This window comes from Scyliorhinus torazame, chromosome 5, assembly GCF_047496885.1.
Source record: "Scyliorhinus torazame isolate Kashiwa2021f chromosome 5, sScyTor2.1, whole genome shotgun sequence".
Classification (NCBI taxonomy): domain Eukaryota; kingdom Metazoa; phylum Chordata; class Chondrichthyes; order Carcharhiniformes; family Scyliorhinidae; genus Scyliorhinus; species Scyliorhinus torazame.
Genome location: NC_092711.1, coordinates 175576816 through 175598102, shown reverse-complemented (window position 1 = coordinate 175598102; position 21287 = coordinate 175576816). Strand labels below are relative to the sequence as shown.

General features: G+C 46.4%; 1 protein-coding gene and 1 long non-coding RNA gene across 2 annotated transcripts; one reads left to right on the top strand and one right to left on the bottom strand.

Annotated features, from left to right (window-relative positions):
• Positions 1-162: 162 nt before the first annotated feature.
• Positions 163-1666, top strand: LOC140420749 (uncharacterized). The gene is made up of 2 exons (XR_011946543.1): positions 163-297; positions 1300-1666. It is a non-coding gene; the product is annotated as an uncharacterized lncRNA (long non-coding RNA).
• Positions 1667-13183: 11517 nt separating this feature from the next.
• LOC140420742 (uncharacterized) lies at positions 13184-17622 on the bottom strand. Its single transcript, XM_072504725.1, has 2 exons — positions 17383-17622; positions 13184-15891 (listed from the first exon to the last, which is right to left on the bottom strand). The coding sequence occupies exon 2, from the start codon at positions 15530-15532 to the stop codon at positions 14522-14524; it is 1011 nt and encodes a 336-aa protein (XP_072360826.1). The 5' UTR covers positions 15533-15891; positions 17383-17622; the 3' UTR covers positions 13184-14521.
• Positions 17623-21287: the final 3665 nt, after the last annotated feature.

Here is a 21287-nt window from a genome sequence, read left to right as displayed (position 1 = left end):
CCGAGAGGTAAGGTCAGGGGAAGTGAGCTCTCCGACGCATGCGCATCATTCCCTCTCCCTGAGACATGCGCAGTCCCGGGTCAAGGAAGGGGCGATCACCGACGGCCGGAACTATCAGCCGGTTGCTGGAAATTGTCGCGAGGATGTGTTGAGGGAGACGGAACAGAGGGTGGGGGCGGCGCTCGCGTGTCCGCGCGCCGGCGTGTGCGCACTAATGCAGTGACGTCACCGCGGAGCGAATGGATTCCTATTGGCTGATTTAGAGGATGAATTCCTTTGTGATGTCACAATGTGGAGGTGAAACAATGGGTTTCAGACTAAAACTTCCTCCTCTGGGCAACATCACGGAGCAAATCAATGCCCCCCCCTTTCAGAAGTTCATACGATATAAGAACAGAATTAGGCCATTTGGCCCATCGAGTCTGCTCCACCATTTGGTCATCACTGATCTCATCCTGGCCTTATCTCCACCGTCCTGAAAGTTCTTCAGAACCCTTCAACCCGATTAAAAATCTGTCTAACTTCTCCCTAAATTTACTCACTGTCCCAGCTCCACCGCACTCTGGGGTAGTGAATTCCACAGATTCACAGCCCTTGGGAGAAGCAGCTTCTCCTCAACACTGTTTTGAATAGGACAGCACTGTGGCCCAGTGGTTAGCACTGCGGCCCAGTGGTTAGCACTGCTGCCTACGGCGCTGAGGATCTGGGTTCGATCCCGGCCCTGGGTCAATGTCTGTGTGGAATTTGCACTTACTCCCTGTGTCTGCGTAGGTTTCACCCCCACAACCCAAAGATGTGCAGAGTAGGTGGATTGGTCACACTAAATTGCCCCTTAATTGAAAAAAAAATAATTGGGTATGCTTAAAAAAAAATTTTTTTTAAATTAAAGCTGTTTTGAATTTGCTACCGCTTACCGTAAGACTATTACCTCTCGTTCGTTCTGGAATGCCTCACAAGAGGCAGCAGCCGCTCCAAGTCTACTTTATCTTTCCATTTCTTTCCTCATTCTGAGGGGACATTGGTGACTTGCAGCAGCTGAAGAGAAAGGAAGTGAATCCAGTCTGTATGTTCCACACATTTTGAGTTCAGTAACATCGACATATTTCTGTCTGGCAGTCTGCATGGAGATTTTAAGGCCTCTCCAAGACGGGGAGCAGGGATCTGTCAGTCAGCCTGAATCAGCACCTTTAGAGAATTAGGAGGATGCATATTACAGCAGAGTGAGAATGGAGGGAGAGTGTGTTGGATGGAAACTAGAATTGCCTGTTCTCAATTTCCATTTGTAAATTCCTTTTACAGGATATTAGATGAAGATTTGCAGAAAAAAACCTGACGCCACTTCAGGATTTGGAGGAGTCACTTGGTTTATCGGGTCCTGAATATCATCAAGAGAACCATCACTGCAAAATACACTTCTGGGGTTAAGGATTGCCAGTCAGGCAAAGGAACAGAATGGAAGTAAACACAGGAACGAAGAATCACATTGGGCTGGTTCCAGGAGAATTGAGTGACAACTTCAGCGACGTAACCATGGAGTGTGATTTTTGATTGTCTTAAAAGTAAAAGGGCTACATTCTATTTGTAGTTTAAGGGATACGTTCCCTATAAAAATAGTGTTTAGGCATTGTTGCTTCTAGTTTGTTGCAGTAAAGTCATAAAACCTGAAGTTTTTGTCTTATGACTCATTAATTTGTTCACTGGGTTTAGAATTTATCTTTTAAAATTCCTGATCTTTTCAGAGATCTTACACAGTTGGTTTTGAGTCACAAGTTTCAACTTCCCATTTAAGCCTCAGGCAACTTGCTGTCTCTCTCTTGCTCATGTCAATGACAGCCCAGTAACAGAGCTGAAGGCTGGAGATGCTGTGACCCCTTGTCGGAGCTGGAATCAGTTGAAAGAAGAACCATAGTTTCTGATTGAGCTTTGTGTTAGCTGTCCAACCAGGCTGACCATATATAAATAGCTAACCAGGTATTATGTTGTGATGAGGGTTTAGAAACAGACCCTGGATAGACGAGTTCACTGAAGCTGTGGGCTTGTCATCTGTACAATGAAACAGGGCATCAAACAGCCACAGACACCTGTAATATTGGACACTGGGTTTAATCCTGTTCTGTATTAAACAGACCTATTTGAATCTGGGTGATTGTGATATAGTTAATCTGACCCTTTGTTCATTAAATTCCAAAAGTGAATAACATTGATTCAAGTACAGTGACTACCTTGTCAATCTGTCAATAAAGTGGTGTCGGTTCATGCAGATCCGTGTCTGAACTCAATTCCATTACTTATTTTTGTTACTGACTAGACTGTCTCTCTCTTCTCTCCTCTCTCTCTCCTGCCTCTCCCAGACTCTGGTTCTCCTCTCTCTCTCTGGTGCCTCTCACCCCCTCTGCTTCCTCTCTCTCCCTCTGTCTCTCTCAGCTGCCTCTCACTCTCTCTCTTCAGTGCTTAGGAAGGCAGGTGGGATAGTTTCCTTTGGTAGCCGAGGGTTGAGATTATGAGAACAGGGAGATTGTGCTGGACCTGCATCAAACACCAGTTAGACCACAGCCATATTACATGAAGGATGTGATCATCCGAGAGAGACTGCAGAGGAGATTTATTTATTTAAATTTAGTGTGCCCAATTAATTCTTTCCAATTAAGGGGTAATTTATTGTGGCCAATCGACCTACCCTGCACAACTTTGTGTTGTGGGGGCAAAACCCACGCAAACACAGGGAGAATGTGCAAACTCCACACGGACAGTGACCCGGGGCCGGGATTCGAACCTGGGACCTCATGCTGCCCGTTGCAGAGAAGATTTATGATTATGTTACCAGGGATGGACAATTTTAACTATGAGGAAAGTTTGGATCTCCCCAGTGTGAATTCGCCGGTATACAGTGAGTTGCTGAATCTAGTCCCACAGTGAGAGCACCTGAACTGTCTCTCATCAGTGTGAACAAGCTGATGGGACATCAGTTCCCCGGACGTTTTATAGAATTTCCCACAGTTTAAACATTTGAAAGGTCTGTCTTTAATAATAATCATCGCTATTGTCACAAGTAAGCTGACATTAACATTGCAATGAAGTGAAAAGCCCCGAGTCGCCACATTCTGCCGTCTGTTCGGGTACACGGAGGGAGAATTCAGAATGTCCAAATTACCCAACAGCACGTTAGATAAACTCGGTCAGTTCTCACTGGAACAACAAAGGTTGAGAGGCGAGCTGATAGAGGTTTACAAGATTATGAGTGGTATGGACAGAGTGGATAGTCAGATGCTCTTTCCTAGGGTAGGAGAGTCAAGTACTAGGGGACATAGGTTTAAAGTACGCGGGGAAAAGTTCAGAACAGATGTGCGAAGCAGGTTTTTTTATACAGGATGGGAAATATATGGAACGTGCTGCCTGGGGAGGTGGTGGGAGCAGGTACGGTAGCGCCATTTAAGGGACAACTAAATAAATATATGAATAGGGTGGGAATGTAAGGATATGGACTCCATAAGTGCAGACAGTTTTAGTTTAGGCAGGTACCATATCGACGCAGGCTTGGAGGGCCAAAGGGCCTGTTCCTGTGCTGTATTGTTCTGTTTTTTTTTTAAATTTAGAGTACCCAATTCACCTTTTCCAATTAAGGGACAATTTAGCATGTTCAATCCACCTACCCTGCACATCTTTTGGGTTGTGGGGGTGACACCCACGCAAACAAGGGGAGAATGTGCAAACTCCACATGGACAGTGACCCAGAGCTGGGATTGAACATGGGACCTCGGTGCCGTGAGACTGCAGTGCTACCACTGCGCCACCGTGCTGCTCTTGTATTGTTCTATGTTCACCTCTTTCGGGACTCGTGGGAGGAAACCGGAGCACCCGGAGGAAACCCACGCAGACACGGGGAGAACGTGCAGACTCCGCACAGACACCCAAGCCACAAATCGAACCTGGGACCCTGGCGCTATGAAGCAACAGTGCTAACCACTGTGCTACTGTATCACCCCAATATGATCCCACTAGTATTTCAGCAAGGTGGATGAATCCCTTCCCACAATCAGATGAATGGCCTCTCCCCAGTGTGAATTCGCTGGTGGACAGTGAGTTTAGATGATCGCCTGAACCCAGCCCCGCAGTGAGAGCACCTGAACGGTCTCTCATCAGTGTGAATATATTGGTGGGACATCAGCTCCCAGGAGCCTTCATAACATTTCACATAGGCTGGGCATTTAAAAGGTCTCTCATCAGTGTGAACATGTTGATGGTACATCTGTTTTCCAGAGCTTTTAAAGAACTTCCCACAGTGCAGACATTTAAAAGGCATTTTGTCAGTGTGAACGCGCTGGTGTCTCAGTAGGGTGGATATATGAGTGAATCCCTTCCCACACTCAGTGCAGGCAAATGGTCTCTCCCCGGTGTGAACTCGCTGCTGTTTCAGTCACTTGGATGAATCAGTCAATCCTTTTCCACACACACAGCAGGTGAACAACTTCTCTCCAATGTGAACCCGCTGTTGTGTCAGCAAGTTTGATGACCAAGTAGATCTCTTCCCACACACGGAGCAGATGAATGGTCTCTCCCCAGTGCGAGTGCGTTGATGAGATTCCAGCTCAGACGGGAAACCAAATGCCACCTTACAATCCCCACATTTCCACGGTTTTGTGCCAGTGTGAATGCGCTTGTGCCTTGACAGGCCAGAAGATTGGCTGAAACCTCGTCCACACACACAACACATGTATGGTTTCTCTCCACTGTGAACAGTGTTTTTTCCTTCCATGTGAATCGATGGAATTCCCTGCCCAGTGAAGCAGTTGAGGCTCCTTCATTAAATGTTTTCAAGATAAAGATAGATAGTTTTTTTAAGAACAAAGGAATAAAGGGTTATGGTGTTCTGGCGGGAAAGTGGAGCTGAGTCGACAATACATCAGCCATGATCTCATTGAATGGCGGAGCAGGCTCAAAGGTCCAGATGGCCTACTCCTGCTTCCAGTTCTTATGTTCTTATATTATGTTCAAAACCTGCTAATATTCAGTAACGATAACTTAAGCGACTCCGTCAGATCCTGATGTGATGTTTCCCGAATGCAAACCTTCCCCTTCCAATATCCTGTGAAATCAGTTTAGACAGAAAGACCAGAAATCCAGAAAAACACAAAGGTGGGTTGTGAAATTGAGCTGAAATCTGGTCATTTGTGAGGCCGGCACTAGGAAAAGGTGACCTTGAAAACTGTCAGATGTTCACAAAAGAACAACTGATTCACTGATGTCATTCAGGGAAGGGAACCTTCCACAGATCTGGGCCAGAAAAGTTTCAGGCCTCTGTGGGGGGAGGAGAGTGAGAAAAGATTGAGAACAGAGGCGGAGAAGGAGAGGGAATTTATATTTCCAAAATCTGAGATTCAGGCTACTAGACCAGAAGGGCTTGAGGTTCATAAGGAGGAGGTGTTAACAATTCTGGAAAGGGTGAAAATAGATAAGTCCCCTGGGCCAGATGGGATTTATCCTAGGATTCTTAGGGAAGCTAGGGAGGAGATTGCTGAGCCTTTGGCTTTGATCTTTAAGTCACCTTTGTCAACAGGAATAGTGATAGAAGACTGGAGGATAGCAAATATTGTCCCCTTGTTCAAGAAGAGGAGTAGAGACAACCCCGGTAACTATAGACCAGTGAGCCTTACTTCTGTAGTGGGCAAAATCTTGGAAAGGTTTATTTTATTTTTTTTTTTATTTTTTTTATTCTCCTCCATTTTCACATTTTCTCCCACATTTACATCCATCAACAATAAACAATAATCAGCAAGCTATGTCAGTCCCCATAATAACAACGATCCCATCTACCCACCAACCCCCAAACCTCAACCCACATGTTTACATAAACAAATGACAAAAAGGAATCAGGGATTACCCGTAGTCACCCTTAATCTTACACAGCTCCCACCCCCCCACCCCCCAACCCCCCACCCCCACCCCAGGTCTCCAGCTCCTCCCGTCCACTGCCTCTTGTAAAACTCCTCCCCCCAACCTCGGTTCCTTACCCCCCAACTTTCCACCCTGGCTAGACCACTCGGACCCTGTTCTGCCAGGCTCCGATGGCCGCAGCTCCTCCCCCCACCTCGCTCCCGTTCACTGGCCGGCACAAACCGGCCAGCGTGGAGGCCCCCGCCCGGGTCCCTTTCCCACTTGCCCGGCCCCAGGAAAGCCCAAAGATCCCCTTTTAGCACACAAACCCCGCATATCCACCTACACCCCAAAGAACTCTCATTTCGAGTGAAAGTCCCGTCCCTTCCCTTGTCCAAATATATTACACATTGGCTCCTTTAGCCCATACACCCGCACGCAGTGAAACAAAAAAGAAGAAAATACAGTCATGAGGTTACATCGGCACATGGCCATTCCTCAATTTGTCAGTTCTGCCACAGTCCTTCTGCTTTCGCAAACTCCTCCGCTGCTTCCGCCGTTCCAAAATAAAAGTCCCTGAGCTTGTCTGTCACCCTCAGCTTCGCTGGATATACAATGCCGCACCGCACCTTGCTAATGTACAGTGCCCTCTTCACCCGGTTGAAGGCAGCCCGCCTCTTTGCCAGCTCCACCGTAAAGTCCTGGTATACACGTACACCAGCTCCAGCCCACTGCACCACCCGCTTCTGCTTGGCCCAGATCAGGACCTTCTCCTTCACCCTGTACCTACGGAAGCACAGAGGCACTGTCCTTGGCGGCTCACTTGCCTTTGGTACAGGCCTCCACGACCGATGAGCCCGATCCAGTTCATATCGGGAGGGATCCGCCCCCTCCCCCAATAGTTTTGCCAGCATCGCGGCAAAATACTCAGTCGGCTTCGGTCCTTCAACTCCTTCGGGTAGCCCCACAATCCTCACGTTCTGTCGCCTGGATCTATTTTCCAGGTCTTCCATTTTTCCTCGCAGATCCGTGTTAGTATCCATCACCTTCCGCATCTCTTTCCCCATTGAGGCAAGTTGATCACCATGCTGCAATAATGTCTCCTCCACTTCCTTCAGCGCCTCCCCTTGCTCTCGCACCTCCGCCACTGCGCTCGCCACCTCCGTCCTCACCGGGGAAACCGCCTCCTCCACCAGCACACTCAAAACCTCCCTCATCTTCTTCCTCACCGTCTCCTTGCATTTCGCAATCTGCGCCAACTGCTTTTCAAATTCCGCAGCCATCACCTTGGTTATTTCTTCAGCCGTAAACAGTGCGGCCTTCCCTGGTGCTCCAGCCTCCATTTTTCCTGGTGACCCCGCGGTAACCTTTCCACTCCCCAACGGACCTCCAGCTGGTTTTTTTTCAGCCGTTTTTTTGCTCACCCTCGACATTTTTCTTTTGATTTTTTTCCCTCCTGTGTCTTCACTGTGCCTCCTCTGTGCCTTCTCCCTGCTTCTGCCGCCTCCGTGGACCCTGGGACCGGGCTTAAAACCCCGAAAATGCCTTTCCCGAGCAGGAGCTCTCCATTGTGCAGCCGCCTCCCGCCCACCGTCACCGGAAGTCCCTTGGAAAGGTTTATAAGTGATAGCGTGTATAATCATCTGGGAAGGAATAATTTGATTAGACATAGTCAACACGGTTTTGTGAAGGGTAGGTTGTGCCTCACAAACCTTATTGAGTTCTTTGAGAAGGTGACCAAACAGGTGGATGAGGGTAAAGCAGTTGATGTGGTGTATATGGATTTCAGTAAAGCGTTTGATAAGGTTCCCCACGGTAGGCTACTGCAGAAAATACAGAAGCATGGGATTCAGGGAGATTTAGCAGTTTGGATCAGAAATTGGCTAGCTGGAAGAAGACAAAGGGTGGTGGTTGATGGGAAATGTTGAGACTGGAGTCCAGTTACTAGTGGTGTACCACAAGGATCTGTTTTGGGGCCACTGCTGTTTGTCATTTTTAGAAATGACCTGGAGGAGGGCGTAGAAGGATAGGTGAGTAAATTTGCAGATGACACTAAAGTCGGTGGAGTTGTGGACAGTGCGGAAGGATGTTACAAGTTACAGAGGGACATAGATAAGCTGCAGAGCTGGGCTGAGAGGTGGCAAATGGAGTTTAATGCAGAAAAGTATGAGGTGATTCATTTTGGAAGGAATAACAGGAAGACAGAGTACTGGGCTAATGGTAAGATTCTTGGCAGTGTGGATGAGCAGAGAGATCTCGGTGTCCATGTACATAGATCCCTGAAAGTTGCCACTCAGGTTGAGAGGGTTTTTAAGAAGGCGTACGGTGTGTTAGCTTTTATTGGTAGAGGGATTGAGCTTCGGAGCCATGAGGTCATGTTGCAGCTGTACAAAACTCTGGTGCGGCCGCATTTGGAGTATTGCGTGCAGTTCTGGTTGCCGCATTATAGGAAGGATGTGGAAGAAATGGAAAGGATGCAGAGGACATTTACCAGGATGTTGCCTGGTATGGAGGGAAAATCTTAGGAGGAAAGGCTGAGGGACTTGAGGCTGTTTTTGTTAGAGAGAAGAAGGTTAAGAGGTGACTTAATAGAGGCATACAAGATGATCAGAGGATTAGATAGGGTGGACAGTGAGAGCCTTTTTCCTCAGATGGTGATGTCTAGCATGAGGGGACATAGCTTTAAATTTAGGGGAGATAGATATAGGACAGATGTCAGAGGTAGGTTTGTTACTCAGAGAGTAGTAAGGGCGTGAAATGCCTTGCCTGCAACAGTAGTGCACTCGCCAACATTAAGGACATTTAAATGGTCATTGGATAAACATATGGATGACAATAGAATAGTGTAGATGGGCTTTAGATTGGTTTCACAGGTCGGTGCAACATCGAGGGCTGAAGGGCCTGTACTGTGCTGTAATATTCTATTCTATTCTATGTCACTGTTCCTTCACTGTTGTTGGGTGAAAATCCTGGAAATCCCACCCTGGGCACACTGTGGCTCAACCTACACATCATGTATTACATCAGTTTGAGAGGACAACTCACCATCATCTTCTCGAGGGCAATTAGGAGTGGGCAATGATTTCTCCCAGCAGTATCCACTCCCTGTGAAAGGATAAAATAAACACAGTTGCCAGGGAGGTGGATGGTGACTAGAGAATGGAGTTTGTAGCAGGGCCATAAGACAATGGCTTCACTATTTATTTTTAAAAATAAATTTAGAGTTCCCAATTATTATTTTCCAATTTAGCGTGGCCAATCCACCTACGCTGCACATCTTTGGGTTGTGGGGATGAAACCCACGCAGACACTGGGAAAATGTGCAAACTCAATGACTTCACTATTTCCAATGTTTAATTGGAGGAAATGTCTGTTCAACCAATTCTGGATGTCAGACAAGTCAGGACGATGTGTGAATTGGAGGTGGTGATTTTCATATACACCTCTTACTTTGGGGAAGTTGGGGGTTTGAGATTCTGTCAAAGTTATTGTTCAAGTTGTAGTTGTATAAAACCTGTCTCCTTCGCCTCCTGTCTCTCCACTTCTATTTGTCCCCTTCTGCTCCCAAAGTGTCCAGAGTCTAGTGTCGGCCCACACTGGGTGTCAGCTTCCCTTCCCTGAAGGACATTACTGAACCAGTTGGGTTTTTAATGACAATCCAGCCGTTTTCATGGCCACATTTTCCCAATCCCAGCCCCACAAATTACCAGATTCATTCAGCTCAATTTCACATCCTGTCTTTGTGTTTTTGTGGGTTCTCTCTCACTCCCATTTTTCTATTTTAAATCTATTTCACAGGATGTTACAAGGGGAGGATTTGCCTCTGGAAACTTAAATCAAACATCACCTCAGGATATATTTTTTAGTAAATTTAGAGTACCCAATTATTTTTTCCAATAAAGCAGCAATTTAGCACGGCCAGTTCACCTACCCTGCACATCTTTGGGTTGTGGGGGTGAGACACAGAAATGGGGAGAATATGCAAACTCCACACGAACAGTGACCCAGGGCCAGGATCGGCGCTGTGTGGCAGCAGTGCTAATCACATCAGGATCTGATGGAATCTCCCAGTTTATCGGAACCGGAATATATTTTGAACATGGAAGGAAAAGCACCGTTCTCAGTGGGTAGAAGCCATACACATGTTCTGTGTGTGGACGAAGCTTCAGCCGATTAGCTGTCCTGTCGAGACATAAGTGCAGTCACACCGGAGAAAAAACATGGAAATGTGGGAAAGGATTCAATTACCCATATAAGCTTGAAATTCACGAACGCAGCCACACTGGGGAGAGGCCGTTCACCTGCTCTATGTGTGGGAAAGGATTCCCTCCGTACACACTACAGATCCACCAGCGAGTTCACACTGAGGAAAAACTGTTCACCTGCTCCAAGTGTGGCAAAGGTTTCATTCAATCATCCCAACTCATGCGGGTTCACAGTGAAGACACGCAAACACGAGGAGAATGTGCAAACTCTACATGGATAGTGACCCGGAGCTGAGATTGAACCCAGGTCCTCGGCGATGCGAGGAAGCAGTGCTAAATATTGCACCACCGAGCCGCCCCTCAATTGGTTTTGTTTTAAAATAAAGTTAAATCTCGTGGCGTATAACAAGTCATTGGTTAAAGCAAGACATTTGATTTCCTGTGTGTTTATTGTTTCTAACTAGATAGTAACACTGTGTGAAGTTAAAACAGGCTCTTCAGAGTAAAATAATTTCAAAGTGATGCACCCATGCTCTTGGCTTACACCAGTTAGCCGTCCAGATGAGAATGCCATCACCAGCGACTGAGACCAGCTCTTATTCTGCATCCTTAGTCCATTCATCCTCCAGGACCAGTAAACTATTCTCATCTGTAATGGGTTCAATGTTTTTCCTGAATGTTTAGAGCCACAGAGTAGAACCATACTGTGTAGAAAGAGGCCATTTGATTCATCGAGTCTGCACTGATCTTCTGGAAGAGCATCCTACCTCGGCCCACTCCCTGCCCCATTCCCATAACCTAACCTGTACATTCCTGGACACAAAGGGGCATTCAATATGGCCAACCACCTGACTTTCACAGCTTTGGACTGTGGGAGTAAACCGGTGCACCCGGAGGAAACCCACGCAGACATGGGGTGTAGGAGCGTTTTCAGAGGCTAAGTATTCAGCTGTCTTTCACGTGGGAGAGTCCACCTCTTAAATACAGCTCAGCTAACACACAGACTCATGGAGACAGCAACTCTGGTAAAGACATTCTTTATTTGCCAACGTACGATGGGAGAGCAATCTGGGGCAGATTGACTCTACCTTACGTTGCTCTAGGTTCAATAATTGTACAATTTCCAAACATCAGTCGCCCTGCCTCAGCTGGACTTGATACAATCATTGTGGCTCGATTACATACATTGACCAATATAATTGCTTTTGGACAATCTGGGGCTGCGTGACCAGCTCCTGCACATGTCAGGCCTTACTCATGCTCTTCTAATGTTTCCCAGGCCCTTCTTATCCACTGACCTTGATGCTTTGTACAAACGGTCCTCTTTATCTTTCTTCTACCTCTGAATGGTACCATTGTCTAATTAGTCCAGGCTGTTTGGAGCTGGGCATGAGGAATATTTCTGCTGAGCTGAGTCCCTGCATTTTGTGCGTGTCTGTTCTTCCCAGGAATGTGGTACTTACTTTAATCTAATGGCCTGTCCTATAAGCCCCCTTTTACGGGGAGACTGTGCAAACTGCACACAGACAATCACGAAAGGCCAGAATTGAACCCGAGTCCCTGGTGCTGTGAGGCAGCCGTGCTAATCACTGTGCCACCCCAATAGCTTCTCAATTATAATTCAACAGTTGTTTCTCAGTACTACTTTAAAATTACTTATCAGCTTGACCCTATTTTGGGTAATCTGTGATTCCCATACACAATTCTTCGAAGTGGTGTCAGGAGTGGGATTGATCTGGTCCAGATCACAGGCTTGAGAAGCAGCATTCTTGTTGAAAGTGGATGGAGATGCTCCTTTGTGAATTCAGGAGTCTACAGTGATATTGGTATAAACCTGAAATGACTGATTGATGGTCTGAGAGAGGAAACGGGTGTGCTGGGAGTGAGATATCCTGGGATTTGTAGAAGATTGACAGGAATTATCAGTATATCTTAATCGGCTTTGTAAAGAGGTTCAGAAAGGGTAACATTAAGTTGAAGAAGGTCCAGTATCAGTTAGTCCACAGTACATGTGTGTCTTACAACTGTATGAAAAGTACAAGGAGTTATTGGAATGGGTCAATAAGTTTAAAAACAAAAATGATGATTAGTTGGCGAGCATTGCTGTCCGACACAATCAGTTATGATCGAAACAGGAGGGGCGGCACGGTGGAGAGTCGTTAGCACTGCTGCATCACGGCGCCGAGGTCCCAGGTTCGATCCCGGCTCTGGGTCACTGTCCGTGTGGAGTTTGCACATTCTCCCCTTGTCTGCGTGGGTCTCACCCCCAGAACCCAAAATGATGTGCAGGTTAGATGGACTGGCCATACTAAAATTGCCCCTTAATTGGGAAAAACAGAATTGAATGCTCTAAATTTAAAAAAAACGATTGAAACAGGAGGCACATGTCAATAATAATAATCTTTATTGTCACAAGTAAGAATTATATCAGAAAAAAAACTTTACCAAACTCTGGAACAAAATATTGAATTACAGACATAATACCGACTAGGTGAGGAATTAGAAGATGCAAGGAGGCTGTTAAAGGAATTAGTTCAACAACAAACTGTCACCTCCCCTGAAGCAGACCACATCCTCGGTTTAGATCAAATCCGACAGCTTCGGGAACAAATCAGCAGCAACAGCTCTCATGGCTGCTGTCTCCGAAACCAGAGGAGGTGACCCTCGTGGCTGCTGTCTCCGAAACCAGAGGAGGTGACCCTCATAGCTGCTGTCTCCGAAACCAGAGGCGGTGACCCTCGTGGCTGCTGTCTCCGAAACCAGAGGAGGTGACCCTCATGGCTGCTGTATTCTAAACCAGAGGCAGTGACCCTCGTGGCTGCTGTCTCCGAAACCAGAGGTGACCCTCGTGGCTGCTGTCTCTGAAACCAGAGGAGGTGACGCTCATGGCTGCTGTCTCTGAAACCGTGACCCTCGTAGCTGCTGTCTCCGAAACCAGAGGAGGTGACCTCTGGCTCTTGCTGGGTCAGTCAAGTTGAAAGCACTTCCCCCTCTGCTCTGCCTCTTCTATGCAATGAGGAAATGCTGGTTTGTGTGTGTGTGGTCACCCAGGCCAGGGATACAGGATAGGCTGAGACCCAGGCAGAAAGGGGAGGAGGTGGGGGGGGGGGGGGGGGGGGGGTAAATCGGTGGAGAACTATCCTCATCCACTAGGCTCAGGGAAAAGGTCACCACCCGACCAATCACAGACCCCTTTCTCCCTTTTCATGTCTCTGAAACAGGAATCGGGGTGACAGTGAATATGGACACCAGCCCCCCTCATCCTCACCACAATATTAAAAATATTTTAAACGTCCCATGCTGAGTTAGAGAAGGAGGACCTGAAACAGCTTCACCCAGCTGTATGTTCCCAGAGTGAAGCTGAGAACTGGAGAGGGACACTCACTCGGTGAAATAGAACCTGACTTCAGGAGGGCTGTATGGGAAGGGAATCTTGACTTTCACCCAGTTCTAGTTAACATTAAATAGTCTCCCACTGAAATACCGAGTGTTGGATGGCACGGTGGTGCAGTGGCACTGCTGCCTCACGGCGCCAAGGATCCGGGTTCGATCCCGGCCCCAGGTCACTGCACATGAGGAGTTTGCACATTCTCCCCATGCGTTTCACCCCCACAAACCAAAAAGATGTGCAGGATAGGTGGATTGGCCATGCTAAATTGCCCCTTAATTGGGGCAATTTTAATCAAAACAAGCTTTATTCTCAGAACATAGTTAACAAATATATACACCCACAGCAAGAATTTTTATCAATTACAAACATAAAGACACCCCACAGCGACACTTATCTATGTATAACACGGAATGAATTCCCCCTTAACTGTTACTATTCATAAACAAAATCCCATTAACCAAAAATCCCTTTTCAAGGGCGCGGTCCAGCACTCTGCATTCTCACTTGAATAAGACTGGCTTTTTCTGAGCTTCTGACCCGTCTCACCAGCAGGTTTAAACTCTTCAGGAAAGCAAATTATAGATTTTAAGTTCCCAAAGCAGGGAGCTATCTGTTTTTTCTTCTTACTGGAACAGATATTTAAAATGGAAATAGAGAGAGACAAGCCAAAACACTTCATTGTTCTGTCTGAGTCCACAGCAGCCAAAACTGAAAGGGAAAGTAAAAACAGTTTACAGAGCCACCGCCCAGCTCCACCCATACAATGACATCACTGAAGTCGTGTGATAAGACAAAAACTTTTCTGAAAGGGACACTTCCATAACAGTCGGTAACAGGACATCAATCAGTCTTGTCTTACTTTAAAGAAATCAAGGACTTAAAAATGTGTTTGATGCAAACTGATTTAATTAAACTATATCCAGAATATTGAACTCCAGTCCGGTTGCAGGGATTATTAACATCAACTGAATCAAACTCCAACTGTCAGAATGAACATGGTTCAGTCCTGGATGTGATTAAGAGCAGCAATAACAGCAAAATCCAACCCCCATCGTCACTTGTGAACTCGCTGGTGGGTCAGCAGAGGTTTTGATCGAGTGAATCCCTTCCCACAAACAGAGCAGATAAATGGCCTCTCCCCAGTGTGAACTCGCTGGTGTGCCCGCAGGTTGGACGACTTTGTGAACCTCTTTGAGCAGTGAGAGCAGCTGAACGGTCTCTCCTCAGTATGAATTCGCTGGTGGGTCATCAGATCAGCAGCACTTTTGAAGCCGCTCCCACAGTCAGAGCAATTAAAAGGTCTCTCATTGGTGTGAATAACATTGTGTCTCAGAAGGTTGCATGACTGAGTGAATCCCTGCCCACACACAGAGCAGGTGAATGGCCTCTCCCCAGTGTGAACTCGCTGGTGTGTCCACAGACTGGATGACGTTCTAAACCTCTTTATGCAATGAGAGCAGCTGAACGGTCTCTCCTCGGTGTGAATGACTTGGTGGTGTATTAGTTCCTGAGAGCTTTTGAAGCCGCTCCCACAGTCAGAACATTGAAAGGGCCTCTCAGTAGTGTGAGTGACTTTGTGTCTCAGCAGGTTGCATGACTGAGTGAATCCCTTCCCACACTGAGAGCAGGTGAACGGCCTCTCCCTGGTGTGAACCTGCTGGTGTGTCTGCAGGCTGGATGACTGAGTGAATCCCTTCCCACACACAGTGCAGTTGAATGGCGTATCCCCAGTGTGAATTCGCTGGTGTATCAGCAGTTGGGAGGAATGACTAAATCTTTTACCACACACAGAGCACGTGAATGGTCTCTCCCCAGTGTGAACTCGCTGGTGTGTCCGCAGATTGAATAACTGAGAGAATCCCTTCCCACATTCCGTGCAGGTGAATGGTCTCTCCCCAGTGTGAACTCGCTGGTGTGTCCGGAGGTTGGATGAAACACTGAATCCCTTCCCACACTCAGTGCAGGTGAATGGCTTCTTTCCGGTGTGACTGCGGCGATGAATTTTCAGCTCAGATGTGTACCTGAATCCTTTCCCACAGTCCCCACATTTCCACCGTTTCTCCATGGTGCTGGTGCCCTTGTGTCTCTCCAGGTTGGATAATCAAAGTTGAAGCCTCGTCCACACACAGAACACGTGTCGATCTCTCCTCGCTGAGAATGGTGCAATGTTTTTTCAAGCCGTGTAGTTGGTTGAAGCTCTTTCCACAGTCAGTGCACTGGAACACTCTCACTCGGGTGTTTGTGTTGGTGCTTATCCAGTCACATTGCTGTTTAAAACCTTCTGTAGCAGACACAACAAACATTTCTCCTTCTAGATTTAAAGGCTGATAATATTCAGGTCCCGATGAATTGAGTGCCTTTGTCAGATTTTGATGTGAAGTTTGGTTTGAGATTTCTGTCTGCAAATCCTCACCTTGTGGGACCCTGTGAAAGGAGTTTACAAAATTGAACACTGTCAGTACAAGATAGAAATTCAGAACTGTTGATTCTAGTTTCTATGGAACATTCTTTTCTCTCTCATTTCCCAAAAGTTGTAAATCTCCGTCCCACACACTCTCCCTCCATTCTCACTTTGTTGTGTCTAATATTCCCCCTCCCAATTCTCCTGAAGGTACTGACTCAGGCTGAGTGACAGATCCATGCTCACTGCTTCCTGTCCTGGATACAGAAGTCCAAAAATCTTAATTCAGACTGCCAGCCTAATGGAAAGACGTCTATATCATTGGACTAAAGATATGTTTAATGGATAGGATTGTTTCAGTTGGTTGAGATTCAGGGAATTGTGATTGATCATGATCTTGAACTTGCTGCTTATGAGAAGAGTCAAGCAGAGATGATCAATGATTTCTAACTGAAATTGGAAGGGCACTGTAGGGTTACAGAATGGGACGCACTCGAGACGGACAGAATTGGTCGACAGAGAGTCGGCAATGACTCGAGTTGCCGAATGGACTACTTCTGGACTGCAATGACTCTATGACTGGAAATATATAAACTAGATCCAGTACTACAAAAAAACTAGAAATAATAATAAACATAATTTATTACAGAACTATCACAAATATGTCTAATCTGTACCATATAACAACACTAGACATATCTGTGTTCAATATTAATTTACTGTCTCCTAAAATGTCAGCCATCTCATACAAAATTATGAAGGGAATAGATAGGATGAGTGTGGGCAGGTTGTTTCCACTGGCGGGTGAAAGCAGAACTAGGGGGCATAGCCTCAAAATAAGGGGAAGTAGATTTAGGACTGAGCTTAGGAGGAACTTCTTCACCGAAAAGGTTGTGAATCTATGGAATTCCCTGCCCAGTGAAGCAGTTGAGGCTCATTCATTAAATGATTCCAAGATAAAGATAGATAGCTTTTGAAGAGTAAAGGAATAAAGGGTTATGGTGTTCGGGCGGGAAAGTGGAGCTGAGTCCACAAATGATCAGCCATGATCTCATTGAATCGCGGAGCAGGCTCGAAGGGCTAGATGGCCTACTCCTGCTCCAAGTTCTTATTTTGTTATGTTCTTATCTCCTGGGGAAACCAGGCCTTTAATTGTAAACATTGGGAAAGAGACCATCATTTTAGCCAGACAAATAAATATGTCAAGCTGAGGGAGCAAAGGATGTCAATGTCTTTAATGCCACCCGAGGAAGGAGCTGCGTTTCAAAAGCTATTGATTCTAAACAAACCTGTTGCATTTTAACCTGGTGTTGTAAGACTTCTTACTGTGCCCACCCCAGTCCAACACCGGCATCTCCACACAATGTCTTTAAGAGAGAAACCTGGGCCAAACTTTCCAGAGTCTGCACCCTCCCTGGATTCACTTCCTTTGCCTTTAGTTGCTGCAAGTCACCAATTGAAGGTCAGAATGAGAAAAGAAATGGAAAGAGGGAGAAAATAAGTGTTTTACTTACAGATGTTGGAGACATGAGGAAGCTTCAGTCTGTGTGAAGCTCGCTCTTCATTAACACAAAGGCCACGCTCTGATTGACTAGAGGGCCAGAGTCCTTCCGGTTGTCCAACAGTTCCCATTGGTCAATACCTTCAGCAGGAAGGTCAAGAAAGGCACCTCTGCACATGCGCAGTCCCGGGGCGGGGGAGAGGTGGGATTTCACGCTCTGGCCGGAGCCGTCATCTGTTTGCCTGGCTTATCTCGAGGTGGTGAGGGGGGAGAAGGGAACAAGGGGTGGGGACGGGGCCGCCATCTCCGGGCCTGCGCACTGGAAGCCGGAGACGTCACCGCGGAGCAGAGTGAAACCATTGTGACGTCAGCGGAAGTTGGACTTCAGAGTAAAACTCCTCTGGGCAATATCTGGGAGCAAATCAATGTTTACCCCTTTCCATTTCTTTCCTCATTCGGGGAGGGCATTATGACTTTCAGTAACTGAAGGGAATAGAACTGAATCCAATCTGCAGATTACACATGTTTTCAGTCCAGTAATGTAAACATATATCTGTCTGGCAGCCTGCATGACAGGAAGCAGTGAGCAGGGATCTGTCAATCAGCCTGAATCAGCACCTTCAGGAGAATTGGGAGGGTCAATATTAGATACAGCAGAGTGAGAACGCAGTGAGAGTTACTGCTTTTGCAAAATGAGAGTATGTTCCATGGAAATGAGAATTGTCGGTCCTGAATTTCAATCCAGTACTGATGGTGATGATTTTTGTAAACTTTTAAAGGATATTAGAAGGTGAGGAATTACTGGCAGAAATCTCAAACCAAACGTCACATCAAACTCTGACAGTGTCACTCGATTCCTCGGCCTTTGAATCTAGAAGGAACATTTTGTCCGTTCTGGCTGCAGAAGGTTTTAAACATCAGTGTGACTAGAAAAGCACCAAGACACACCTGATTGAGAGTGTTCCAGTTCACTGACTGGAACGAGCTTTGACCAGTTGCACAGGCTGAAAAAACATTGCACCATTCACAGCGGGGAGAGACCGTACCTGTATTCTGTGTGTGAACAAGGCTTCAACTGATTGTCCAACCTGGAGAGATACGAGGAAACCCTCACCATGGATAAACCATGGAAATGTGGGGACTGTGGACAGGGATTCGGATCCCCATCAGAGCTGGAAACCCATGGACACAGTCACACTGAAGAGAGGCTGTTCACCTGCACTGAGTGTTGGCAGAAATTCAGTGATTCTTCCAACCTGCAGACACACCAGCGAGTTCACACTGGGGAGCAGCCATTCACCTGCACTGTGTGTGCTAAGGGATTCGCTCAGTTATCCAGCCTATTGAGACATAATGTCACTCACACCAATGAGAGACCCTTTAAATGCCCCGACTGTGGGAGTTGTTTCAAAAGGTCTCAGGAACTGATGGTCCACCAGCGCATTCACACTGAAGAGAGACCATTCAGCTGCTCTCACTGCACCAAAAGGTTTGGACGGTCATCCACACTGCAGAGACACCAACATGTTCACACCGGGGAGAGACCATTCACCTGCTCTGTGTGTGGGAAGGGATTCAGTGATTTATCCACCCTGCAGATACACCAGCGAGTTCACACTGGGGAGAGGCCATTCACCTGCTCTGACTGTGGGAAGGGATTCAGTGATTCATCCAACCTGCTGAGACACAAGCGAGTTCACACCGGGGAGAGGCCGTTTGCCTGCACAGTGTGTGGGAAGGGATTTACTCAATCATCTGACCTGCAGGGACACCAGCGAGTTCACACTGGGGAGAGGCCGTTCACGTGCTCTGAGTGTGGGAAGGGATTTACTCGGTTAGACAACCTGCTGACACATCAGCGAGTTCACACTGGGGAGAGGCCATTCACCTGCTCAGTGTGTGGAAAGGGATTCACTCAGTTGTCCCACCTGCTGACACATCAGCGGGTTCACACTGGGGAGAGACCGTTCACCTGCTCCATGTGTGGGAAGAGATTCACTCAGTTATCCCATCTGCTGACACATCAGAGAGTTCACAAGTGATTACAGGAGCTGGATTCTGCTGTTATTGCTGCTGTTAATCACATCCAGGACTGCACTATGTTCATTCTGACAGTCGATGAAGTGGGAGGGTCAGAGGGTTTCTTTCTGCTGGACTCTCACAGTTTGCTTCCAGTAAGAGGCAGCACGTGATGCAGTGGTTAGCACTGCTGCCTCACGGCGCCGAGGATCCGGGTTCGATGCCAGCTGCAGGTCGCTGTCTGTGTGGAGTTTGCATATTCTCCTTGTCTGCATGGGCTCACCCCCGCAACTCAAAAACATGTGCCGCATAGGTGGATTGGCCACATTAAATTGCCGCTTAATTGGAAAAAAGAGTTGGGTACTCTAAATTTTTTAAAAAGTTTGCTTCCAGTGGGCTGGTGTTCTTTGAGCCTGGGAGAGCAGATTTCCACAGAAATGACCCACAAAGGCTGAGGAAGGACTTTTATTTTATCCTGGACAGTAAATGAAATGAAAATCGCTTATTGCCACAAGTAGGCTTCAAATTAAGTTACTGTTTTTCCCCCACTACAGGTAGATCTAAAATAAATACAGAAAGAACTGAAAAAACGCAGCAAGTCGGACACCATCTGTGGAGTGAGAAACAAAGTGAATGTTTCACGTCCAATTGTTCTGGACACCTGGTAGCTAAGAGACTGAACCAGAACCAGAACATTTTAAAGTTTTAAGATTGTGTGGAAAGGTCGATTTGTGCCAGTAGTGATGATGTAAGAAATAGGGCTTGGTTATTTTATAAACAAACTTTGTTAAAACAAACAAAAACAATATTTAAACTTTAACTCTAAGGTTAACTGATTTACATAGAACACAGGAATTAGGAGCAGAAGAGGGCAAATCAGTCCTTCGAGCCTGCTCCGCCATTCAACCAGATCATGGCTGATCTCTTCCTGGTCTCAAATCCACCTCTCTACTTGCTCCCCATATCCCTTTCACCCATTTTTGATCAGAAATATATCTATCTCCTTGAAACCATTTAATGACTCAGATTCCACCGCACTGTGAAGCAGTGAGTTCCACAAATTTGCCACCCTCTGCGAGAGTTAGTTCCTCCTCATCTCAGTTCTAAATCTATTGCGCCTCAACCTATATCCATGACCTCTCGTTCTAGATTGCCCCACAAGGGGGAACATTTGGTCTACGTTTACTTTATCAATCCCTTTTAGTATTTTAAATACCTCAATCAGATCCCCTCTCATTCTTCTAAACTCCAGCGAGTAAAAGACCAAACTGTTTAATCTCTCCTCGGAAACAATCTGATGAACCTCCTCTGAACTGCCTCCAATGCCACCACATCCTTCCTCAAATAAGGAAACCAAAACTGCACAACATACTCCAGATGTGGTCTCACCAACACCCAAGACAATTACTTTTTTTTAAATTAAATATTTTATTGAAAATTTTTGGTCAACCAACACAGTACATTGTGCATCCTTTACACAATATTATAACAACACAAATAACAATGACCTATTTTATAAACAAAAAATGAATAAATAATAAATAACAAAAATGAAAACTAGCCCTAATTGGCAACTGCCTTGTCACAAGTAACACTCTCCAAAAATATAATTTAACAGTCCAATATATAATTATCTGTAGCAACGACCTATACATACTATACAGTATATATTAACAACCCTGAGAGTCCTTCTGGTTCCTCCCCCCCCCCCCCCGATCCTGGGCTGCTGCTGCTGCCTTCTTTTTCCCATTCCGTCTATCTTTCTGCGAGGTATTCGACGAACGGTTGCCACTGCCTGGTGAACCCTTGAGCCGACCCCCTTAGGACGAACTTAATCCGCTCTAGCTTTATAAACCCCGCCATGTCATTTATCCAGGTCTCCACCCCCGGGGGCTTGGC